Raw genomic sequence first — 11589 nt, 5'->3', positions numbered from 1 at the left:
CTAGATCGCACATATTTTATACTACACTTTGCATGTTATTACAAATTCTAGTATTTCCATTTTAGTGAAATATGTTAAAGAATTTTTATGAGGGGGAGCTTTCTAATGCCATTGGTGATATATTTTATAATCACAATGTAGTCTGGGAAATTTCTGGAAGGTTTTGTTGACAAATAGTTCATATAAATTTGTTTTATAACAAGCCCGATTTTGACACAATCCACTATTTCTGAATTGGTGGCAAAACTCAATTGTGCTAAAGGTTAACTAAAGTACAAATTTGTCTATACCTCCACCCTTTCCAAGAAAAAGAATGCAAAGTGGTGGTAAGGTGTGAAGTAAGAAAATATTGTTACTTCCTCTTCCTCCACTCTCTAATAAAAGTGTTGCCACAATCTTAATCCCCAGTTTTGATAACATGACTTTGCTTCCTTCATGGGTCTGGGTACTAGCTGGTTGCCTTTCTGCCTCTTTAGTACAATCTTCAAATCTCTCAGATTTCTATCCTCCTCTGTGGAAGGAGAGTCCAGGTCAGCTCAGTGACTACAAAGTACAGGATGGAGTGTACATCATTGATCCGTGGATATTTACTGACAGAATGGGGATGTATAAAATCCTGTTGAACAAGACAGCCACATATTTTGCAAAATTTGCTCCAGAAAATGAGCAAAATATTTTATGGGGATTGCCACTGCAGCATGGCTGGCAATACAAAACAGGTAAGAAAGTCTTTTATTATTATTTTCTCTCATGATCTATAAGTATAACCCTGAAGTATTTGGAAAAAGGGACCCTATGTATCCCACAGATGTTTTTGAAAGTCGATTCTTTTTCTTTCTTTGTTTTCTCCTCAGAATCATTTTTCTACTTCTACTTCTTATTATCCACAAATCATTCCTTTATGGGTTGTCTGTTTCTGCTAGAAACTTCAATGAGAAATAAGGCATAATTACAAACACAAAAAAACATACTTAAACTATTGGTATTTAAGAATATTTATTACCAATTGCCACATTCCTCTCCAAGTACTGGAATTAATAGAACAGTGGGGAGGACATATATTAAAAACAGGGTGATGTCAAATTAGTTTCAATTGTGAATTGTGAGTGTTAATTATGATTACCTGGTCTTGGCCATGGAGTTACAAATGAGCAGCAGCTTATTCATGAGGAAATTTTTCTGCAAGCATGGCTTCCTCTTGTAAATAAAGCAGCTTCTAGTATTTACAAAGAAAGTATGTTTTGAGACACCATATTCATGAGATGTAAGATAAACTTTCTTCTGATTCACAGAGGAAGCTCATGAGAAAGAGTGGTGCCTGCTGCTCAATTAAAAAGGAAATTATAGAGGGGGGAGGGCAAGGGAAAAAGCAATTTCATTTGTCAAAGAAAAGAAAGAATTTTTTTCTATCATTTATGTAATATATGTTCATCAGGTGAAACACTTCTGATGATTTTTCTCACTTCACACAACCTTTGGTGCTGTGAGTAATATTATCCCCATTTTTTTATGAGGAACTGAAACATAAGAAAGAAGTTGCTTAAAAAAGACCAAGGTCATAAATGATGAAGCAAAGACTTGATTTGACTCTAGACTGCTTTTTTCTTCTTCATGAATATTGCTTCCATAATTTTGATCAGGAAGTAGAGAAGGCAGTAAATGTGGAAATACTTACTAAAGCAAAAAATACCCAAGACTTACAATATTTAAGTTAAAAAAAAGGTAATGTAGCTAAGGATAATAAAAGAAATTGTTTAAGAGGTGGGAAATGAAAGATAAAGAATGATGGGATCTAATAAGTAATGCAAAAATAAATGTATGCACATATATCATTTAAATGCACTTATTTAAGTGACAATTATAAAGCATTTTAAAACATGCATAAATAGCCCAGCTGTGCGTTCTCTGTCCTCCAGGTAGATTAGCTGATCCCACGGGAAGAACAAACTGTGGCTACAAATCTGGGAACCATCTGTGCATCTCTGTGGACAGCTGGTGGGCTGGTAGGTTCCCTTAAATAACAAAATTAATATTAACTTTCCCCTAAAGAAAGCATTCAACCTAAGTCTTAGTGGCAGAGATAAAACAAAAATTGTGCTGTTTTTAAAAATGAATCAACTTTATCATGTACCTACTAGAATTCAATAAATTCACCTTATTGAATTTAATAGTCACAGTGTCCACATTTTTATGATATATTCAATTTTCCCCAGAAAGAATCAATCAAGGAACTGCAAAGGGCCATAGTGCAGAGATGGACTTTGGCAGCTGGATGGCTGGTCCCCAAAGTGACACAGAGTCTTTAAAGTGAGGAAAGAGGAGAAGTGATGCTTTTAATTTTTGCTTAGATGAAAATGTTAAATATTGAAACTCACAAGCATGTCTGAAAATAATAGTTTCTGTCCTTCTTTTCAGAAGCGCAAACATAGACGTGTCCACATATAAAAGTCTAACTTTCTTTTTCTTTGATTGCCTTAATAGTTGGTATATCACTTTGTTATGCTCAGTCACAGGGCTGCATGCAAAAATGCATGTCTATGGTGCAAAATATTTTGCATCACTGATTTCCAGTGGAAATCAGTAATGGAAATCAGTATGGGCATACTATTAAACTAAATTAAAATGTCTAAATCTCATGGAGTAGTATATCTGAAGGTAGAAACTTTACAGAGTCTTATATGACTGTCAATACAATTGTTTATTGATATAGTTAGTGATCTAGTGCCAGAACTCAAAAATTTTTTGCTTCAGGGACATATGATAAAATATCTTAGTGATATCAAGCTTACAAATTAAAGTTATGTCTACTGGAAAGAAAATATCCATTTACCACAGCTGCAATTGTATTAGAATATTTTTGAAAAATTCAACTAGCAGTATATCCTCAGTCAGAGGTTTGATAGTTTTCTTCCTTTTTTTACCTAATACTTTGAAAAATGAGCATTGCCAAATCTATTAAAATTACTTTTTATTTTATAATATTATAGTCAAGTAATTTAACTGATGTATAGCCATGATCATAGTATTATTTACATAAGAATATTGAATTTATATACTTGAACTTACATCATAGCAGGTTTCTGAATCTGGAAATTTTTCCCGAAAGACTTATAGTCTCATTAAAAATGTGCTCTCTGATATTTGTTAGTGCTTGTTGTAATAAGCTTTTTTTTTCTTACAGATATAAATTATTTTCTTAGTGTATTACCATTCCTTGCTGCAGTTGATTCTGGCATAATGGGGATATCATCAGATCAAGTCACACTTTTGCCACCACCCACGGATCAGATGAGATTTTGCTATGGTGTAACTGGCTGTCGTTCATCCTACATTGATTTAATGAACAAATGGAGTAACTTTTATCAGGTTCCTTCTTTATATTTTATTTAATATTGAAGACATGGGCAGAGATTAATTTTTTTGTATTACACTTTTTGTCAAAGATTTTTGTGCATTATACTAAATTCTTTCTTTATTATGAAAATGTAAATTGTTATACTACATATATTAATAATACATACTACAGTGGAGTATTGCATGCTATTGACACCTACCATTCCAATACAACATTAACACAAAATTTATCCATAGTTTTCATCTTAAATAAATTGTATCCCAAATAGTAAGGATACTGAATATTTTGCTTTATGGTCGACAGCCTACAATGATTACTAGAACTTTAGGTCTTGTAGAAGAAATGTGATTATAGAACTGGTTTTAGACCAGTCTAAGCTTATTTCAATGAAATGAATAAATGTGAGTAGAAGTACATTGATATGTGGGTAGAACTAAACAATTAGATGTTCTTGTGATTCAGTGAAAAGCTGGGTACAGTGGTTCATACATGCATTTCTACCTATTTGAGAGGATAAGAATGGAGGATAGTGACTCTGACCAGTATGGCTAAAAAGTCAGTGCAACGCCATCTCAATCAATGAATCAGACATGTCCATATACAGCTGTGAGCATAGCTATGGGGAAGGCTGTAGGTAGAAGGATTGTGGCCTAAGACTGACTCTAGTGAAAAGAATGTGAGACCCTAACTGAAAAATCACTAAAAGCAAAAAAGTGCTGAGTGTGTGTGACTCAAGTGGTGGAGCACCTGTCTAGCAATCATGAGACCCTCAGTTCAAACCCTAGTACCACATAAAAAATTATGTATTTAAATTGACCAAAATAAAAATACACTGGTCAAACATAGATATGGCTAAAATCAATGATGAAAAGATATTATTTCTTTTGATTATGGATTCACTGATGTAGATACAATTAAACATTTAAACAATTTTTTCTTCTTACTCTTAAGATTTTCTGGTAAATTTTAATAATGTTTGTGGGAAAATATGACAAAAAATTCTCCTTGCCATCATAAAATAAGAACTCTTTGGAGGCTCTTGAAAATCATTTTTTCTAAATGAATGTGCTTTACTAAGAGTAATGCATATTTTTTTTCTTTTTTCGAAGTAGTAGACAGTAACATCTTAAAAACAAAATTCTCTTTTCTTGTAGAATATTGCTAAATTACATATCTGTAGAGGTTTTAATTTCAGAGAGAGGAATTGTTGAGAAGCTCAAATAACAATTTCTCTTCTTTACTTTAGTATATGCTGTCACCTTCTAGTAACTTTGATGACCTCTTGAAGTATTTATGGATTGCACATACCTCAACCTTGAAAGTACCTCTCAGTGCTTTTGAAGATAGGTAAGCATGGATTCAAAGATTAAAAAAAAGTTTAATCTGGTAAATTATCTTTTTTTTTTTTAGTTTGGATCATTTCCTAATACTTTAGTGATATTATGGATAAATTGATACATAAGCCCACACATAGTAAAGGTTAACAATACAAAGTTTCTACTAACATAACCCACTTAAATGTTTAATAATGGTTATCTAGTCTTTCCAAAGTCATATTCATAACAAGAAAATCTTTATATGGTTATTACTACAGAAAATTACAAATGCCTGTTTATGCCCTTTGATTTGTTAATCTATCAGTCTATGAACTCTTCATTATTGAGTTTTATGAATTCTGTTTTGGAGATTGTAAACTATTGATTTTTCCTTGAAGTAAAGTAATGATTTATGCAATACAATATTTAATTTGGATTTTCACAGATCTGACTTTTAAATCCTAACTCCATTTCACCTGGGAATTCAAGAAGTGATAACCTTTATTTCTCTTTATAAAAAGACAGTAATAATAAACAGATATTTTCCATCATCTTTACTTGAGAGACAACTGTGATGTATCAAGGAGTAATAAATCACAACTGAACACTTGTCCATAAGGATCCACTTTTCCTACTCTACCACTTCCAAGCATGGGGGCAGGGAGGAATACAAAAGCTTAACTTAAGTGGAAAGCTTATGCTCTGTAGGTCATGCTATATTTTACTGAACATTGATAATGGTAATGCAAGCATTTTCTGTTTGGTGGATCCTACACATGTGCTGTCTTAAAATTAAAATATCTTACTTTTAAAAATGAGAAAAATGATATAATCATTTTACAAACCTTAAAGTAGACGGGTGGTGACCGGGAAATAGAAAAAATGGAAGTGTTTAATTTCAAATCAGGTAGGCTGGAAGACCTTGTGAAGGAGGTGACATTTATAATGAAACTTGAGAGAGAATATTCTTGGTGAGCCAAGTGGGGAGTATACAATGTTTTATACGGAACAAGAATTTTTGCAAATCTTTACATCACTTAATACGGTTAGACAGCTCATAAGGACAGGAGCTAAGAATTATATAGCTATAGAACTATTTGCTACTTCCCACTGTAATTATTACACCCAGAAATTTAGTTTTTGAGATAATTTCTCCAGTTTAAAGAACTCCAATTTTTTTTAAGAGTTAGACAAGAAAACCAGACATCTTTCAGTAGGATGCTCAATGATTTGGGGATTCATTAACTTCTGAAAATCAAAATTTACCAAGGATGTCAGAGTCCCACAAATATATTACTTTGGCAAATGGCATTTATCTTTACATTTCCAAAGTGTATTATTTAAGTAAGTTCTTATATTCAGACCTTATTAGTTTCTCAAATATAGTGTGTCTAAGTGAAAGACATAAAACAAAAAGCAAAATATAAATATTGATGTGGTTATTCTTTGCAGATTTAAATTTTTAATTAGCTATCATCATCACTCCTGAAGGATGGACTAGTCATTACATTATAAAACCAATTAACTTGAATAAAGTATAGATTTTGTTTCTTGTTAGAAAATGAATTTTTCTGAAGGAAGTAATGTTGAAATTCTGGGGTATTCATAATTGAATACTTTTTCTCTTTATGTTTTAGATTTTTCTATTATTCCAATCAAGAAGCAGATTTTGGGAAAAGTTGGGCTGTTACTGTAAATTATTTAGGTGCAGCCTGCTTTCCTACAACCTTAAATAGATCACATGAGTTCCAGAAAGGCCTGCCTCCACGAATCCTTGTTAGCACTGACATAGCGCCTTATATTAGTGACTTCACTGCTCTTCAAAATATAGTACTGGTGGTGCTAAATGTTGTTAGGAATGTGGATGAATCTACAGGTAAGAAACTTTAAAAAATAATTTTTTTAAACCAAGGCTATCTTCAATAGATTTTGGATAAATTGATTAAATCAAAGGAATAGACATCAAAATATGTGCTCCAAGAAGAAATTTATGATTTCCTCTGGGTATCATTTCCATTTCTTTCACAATAATTACTCTTGATATATGGCAGGTCCATTGAACAGCCATGATTCTTACAATCATGGCCTGCCTTTTCATCTGGTGTCCACATTGAACCTCAGGATGTGCTTATCAACTCAACATACATTATTTCACACTGACGTATTTTCATTATTTTGCTCATGTAAACTTTACAGAAAGTTTTATACTTTGCTCTTAAGGTTAAAAAATAATAATTTCAGAAGGAAACTTGCAATAATTAATGGAAATTAGTATCAATGTGCTTTATCTAAGTTCCTTTGATTCAGTAATATTAATCATGGGAGAAGTCCTTTTCTTCATCCCTTCCTTCATTTGCTTTATTTCCCGGCAGAGTGAAAAAGAGGATTCATTATTTAGAAGTCTGAAGATTACCATGTCATTCCAATTATCCATGTGTGTAGTGAACCTTTGAACCAAACTAAAAACATATTTATACTATTAGTGTTTTTCAAAGGAAAAGTTAATCTCAGAGATATAAAAGAAGTCAATTAAACATGAATAAATTGTGTATATGTCTTTTTAAAAACATTAGCTCTATAGTGTCAAAGCATCCAAAAACCTTAGGGAATTGATGCAATTGGACTCATAGATGATTGCAGACTTGTCAGTCAACAGCAGCTTTCCTTCACACAATGGCTAGTAGACCAAGTCTCCTTCCATCTGTGGAAATCTTTCTTGGAACTTTAGACCAGAAAGTGAGTTGGTTCAACTCATGTTGTTTTACAGATGTGCAATAATTTTAACGTATTTACCATCATATGGACATCAGCTATTATTAAAAGCCATTGCCAATAAAGTGCCAATGGCATTCTATGTGTACTTTTATTGTATAATTTATGAGTTCATCTCTGAATTCATAGAAAGGATGACGTAAAATTGACAGGTCAGGTCTTGTTAAATGAAGTTGCTCACAATGTAATAGCAATGAACCATGTTTAGATTTCTTTGTGTAATTGATGATTTTACAATTAATTATTAGAAAGAAAATGAAATAAAATTAGTTAATCATTATTGTCAAATCATCTGAAAAAGTTTGAGTTTATATGTAATAATTTTGTGTCTTTTCCAGCTTCATTATCTTTGACTGCATGGAAATATTTAATGAAGACCCAAGCTGCAAGGGAACTATTTCTAGAGATTTTTGAAGAAGTTTTTGGTGTGTTTAACTAAAAATTTCCCCAAATAATTAGTGTATTAAAAATGAATAATAATAGATTTTTTGACAACTAGCAATTACAGAAAATTAATATCAGCACAATTATGCAGTCTTATGGTTTCCAGTATTTTTGACAGATCCTTGTGTGGTAGATATTTGTCTGTGCATTCTTTCCATTCAATTCAAATTAATTTTGGAATTATTCAGTTCAAGTAATGATTCTTGATTTTTGAACTCATTAATTCTTAAATTTCAAGATTTAAAGAAATTGCATTATGCTAAAAAATCACTAAGAAAAAAACTGTTGTTAAAATTGTATGGCTTTTTGATGTTAGCCTGTGTAATATAACTTTATGGAAATTAATCCAATGTATTCTGCTGATACATAACTAAAACCCAAAACATTTTGAAATAAAACAATGACATTAAATTTGATATTTAAAACTTACAAAGGTTTATTTGTCATTACTGTACACTGACTCATCAATTTTTTTCTGGTTTTCTTTCTAACCCTGAATTTATAGCAATTACTTGATAGAGTTCTTGTCTGTGACCCACAATTGATGATGATGGTCAAGCTTATGGTTGTTGTCTTTTAGGGGAGAAGATGCACTGGCCAGACATGGTGATTTCCAGAGCTGACATGATATTTTCATGTGAAGTTTTCACCAGTGTACAAGGGATCCCCTGAAACTGACTTCCCACCCTCCCTTGTGCCCTTCCTGCTCTCTCTAATTCTTTTGGCTGAAGAGATGTTCACCTAGGTGATTCAGATGTTCACTGCAAGGTGATTCAGATGTTCACTGCAAAGTGATCTTTCTTTAGGACACTGAACATCTGTTGGCCTCTGGGACACTCCCTCCTTCCTCTAGTTCTTTGGTAAATTAAATAGCATTTTTTGTAACATGTGAATTAATTTGCATAAAAGTAACACCCTTCCTCTAGTTATATGGTAAATTAAATAGCATTTGTTGTGTCATGTGAATTAACTTGCATAAAAATAACATGTCTGTCTAAGAGAAAATGCAGGAGTGGTACTCAAGAGGTTGAAGTTAAGAGTCACGTCTGGAGAAGAAGAAAAAGAACGGTGTGCCTAGATAATAAAGACCAAACTCAGCATATCTCCTTCTAGCCTTTAGTCTTTATGTACCTCATTTTCCTTCCCCAAATATGCCAATGACCCTGAGCACCCTCAAGATGGAAATTTGAGTGAAAAAAGCTTCTCTATTTTCCTGAGGGCCAGATTTGAATAAACATGTTTCCTTCCACCAAGTCCTTTATCTTGAATCTTTGGCCATTACAAGTAACTGACAGCATAGACATTTAAATCTGAAAAAAAACCAAAACCTGGCGATCCAACAAGGGAAAAAAAGTCCCTTATCCTCTCTGAGATGGCACTCTCAGTTCCTACCAAGAAGATCAATGATCATTGAGAAAGAGAAGACTGAGTTGCTTATGCCATGCCATCCTCACAGTTACAACTTTTGGGACTTCCCAACAGGTACTGAGAAGTTTTCCATCTTGAAGATTCTTTCTTCTCCCCCTCTCATGTTACCAGCTGTGTACAAGTGATTTTGTTGGTGAAAGGAAACAGTATGTGGTTTCATGTGAGGTAAAGGACTCTAGCTGAATGAATCACAGTGGGCATCCTCTAATCTCCCCCATTTTGGTGGCTTGACTCTATCCTTGTGGACCTTGCTCAGGTCATTCTAATTGTATTGTCAGGTTTGAGATAAACTGTCTCCACCATTTGGGGCTTAACTAGCCATATCATCTCTTCTTTGGGTTTTCAGATTCCACCTGATATGATGTAAGTGATCTCTGTCATTGGGGTTAAAATAGCCATTTGGACCTTCCTAACACCATTTTGGAGTACTACTTTGGGGTACTACTTTTGTTGGGGTCCGAAGTTGACCACCCCTCAGAGGAACAAAAGACACACACAATAATGTAAGCCACAAAGCGAGGTTTATTTCCAGCCAGCTGGGGTCCGGGTATCCGCCCAACGCAGCGGGTTTCAACAAGGACCCTGAATACAAAGTTCAGGCTGCTTTTATATTTTTTTAGACATTAGTCACGGTCACACAGCAATTTTTATGGTCCCTGGGGTCACATATTTCTGATATCACCTACATCCTGGTGGTGGGGCAAGATTACTTGAAGATTATTTATCAGGAATTTGGTAAACACCAGGTGTCTTAACTCATTGACTCACATGCCGTTCTAGCAAGATTAACCAGAAACAGTCCTTGTTCCCAGAAACTGTCCCACCTCCCTTAGTTCCAGTAAGTGGTGGCTTGGGTCATGTTAGCCATGGCTGGTTTCAGGCTGAGTGGGTGCAAGCCTCAAAGGTACCCTAACATTCCCCCCTTTAGTTGTTCATAATGAGGAATCATGCTCATCTGGGCGATGAGCGTAAACATCCTCAGGGCTAGGTAACTGTTCATATTGCTGTCTCAGGATCATTAGTTGGACTGTACTAATTCAATCTTTCATGAAGGTCACTAACTTATTCAGAATACAAAGACCAAAGGTTAAGATAAGCAGTAGTATGACCAGAGGGCCCACCAGGGTAGAGACCAAGGTAGTGAACCAGGGGGACCTATTGAACCAAGCTTTGAACCAATTTTCTTGGGCTTCCCTTTCCCATTTCCTTTTTGCCAGTCCTTCCCTCACTTTAGACATAGATTCCCTAACTACCCCTGAATGGTCAGCATAGAAACAACATTCCTCCCCTAAGGTGGCACATATTCCCCCCTGCTGAAGGAACAATAAGTCTAGGCCCCGTCAGTTCTGAAGCACTACTTCAGATAGGGAGGTAAGGGATTTTTCTAGGTGACTAATGAAGACTTCTATCCTCTCTATATCCTCGTCTATGGCCGCACACAGCGAGGACATCCCTTTATGTTGAGTAGCCAGGGAGGCTATGCCGGTTCCTGCCCCAGCCACCCCTAGCTAAGTAGGGTAGCAATGGTTAATGCAGAAATAGGCTCTCTCTTCTTTCTCTCACCTGTTCCTGTATTCCAGTATGAATATAGGCTCTCCTCAGAATGATAGATGATGAGGGGCAGCACAGCCACTAGGACACAGAATTCTTTAGAACCGTTAAACACATTAGTTGATAGGCAAGGGGGTGAGCCCTGACTGTGAGCATATCCACCATCCATTGCCTTTTGGAATTACCCACTTAATACCATCACCCCAGGTGGGGTTGTTATCTACAACAGAACATAGGTCCTGTTTTCCCACCAGCACCTTCCCTAAGCAGGTTCCTTGGCTGCTCACTTGTTGTATGGTCAGACCTCTCTTATGGTCTCCCCAGGAACATTGAGTGGGGTTTTCACTAGTCGAGATATCGTAGGTGACATTTAGCCCTATTGTCTCATAGAATGGGGGCCTCACATCATAGCACAGCCAGCAGGAGGTAGTCATATTAGGGTTGGTGTGGTTCAATGTTAGGAATGCAGCATTTACCAGATTCCAGAGGGGGTCTGTGGACCCGGTCATGATACTGGGCTTCACCAAGGGAGGGCTGGTGCCTAATGGTCCTGGAGTTTTAATACTAGCCTTTGTGTGAGGCCAGGTAGGGACTGGGGTTGTGCGAGGTCGGAGAGGTGGCTCTACGTAGGGCGGCTTGAGTACTTTGTTGGGACCTACCATTTTGGACGGTGGCCCCATGGGCTCAACTTTTAATCTGATTACTACAGTCGAGCCAGAATGT

General features: G+C 35.3%; 1 protein-coding gene across 2 annotated transcripts; it reads left to right on the top strand.

The window, feature by feature from the left end:
- The first annotated feature begins 413 nt into the window (after positions 1 to 413).
- LOC109688581 (protein LEG1 homolog) lies at positions 414 to 9058 on the top strand. Of its 2 annotated transcripts, XM_020167051.2 has the most exons (7): positions 414 to 719; positions 1917 to 2003; positions 3182 to 3366; positions 4602 to 4702; positions 6309 to 6547; positions 7782 to 7868; positions 8468 to 9058. In XM_020167051.2, the coding sequence occupies exons 1-7, from the start codon at positions 419 to 421 to the stop codon at positions 8557 to 8559; spliced, it is 1092 nt and encodes a 363-aa protein (XP_020022640.2). In that variant the 5' UTR covers positions 414 to 418; the 3' UTR covers positions 8560 to 9058. The 2 variants fall into 2 exon arrangements, with proteins under 2 accessions (XP_020022640.2, XP_073921282.1); XM_074065181.1 differs by lacking the exon at positions 1917 to 2003.
- The last annotated feature ends 2531 nt before the right edge of the window (positions 9059 to 11589 follow it).

The sequence above is a fragment of the Castor canadensis genome, chromosome 1 (assembly GCF_047511655.1).
Source record: "Castor canadensis chromosome 1, mCasCan1.hap1v2, whole genome shotgun sequence".
NCBI classification, from domain to species: domain Eukaryota; kingdom Metazoa; phylum Chordata; class Mammalia; order Rodentia; family Castoridae; genus Castor; species Castor canadensis.
Note: the sequence above shows the minus strand (reverse complement) of the source record. Positions and strands in the feature narration are given on the sequence as shown.

Excerpts from the sequence above, each read along its gene's own strand:
- LOC109688581 (XM_020167051.2), top strand. The coding sequence starts at position 419 with ATGACTTTGCTTCCTTCATGGGTCTGGGTACTAGCTGGTTGCCTTTCT. Across the intron at positions 720-1,916 it reads TGGCTGGCAATACAAAACAG|GTAGATTAGCTGATCCCACG; the intron begins GTAAGAAAGTCT and ends TCTGTCCTCCAG. Across the intron at positions 4,703-6,308 it reads CTCAGTGCTTTTGAAGATAG|ATTTTTCTATTATTCCAATC; the intron begins GTAAGCATGGAT and ends TTTATGTTTTAG.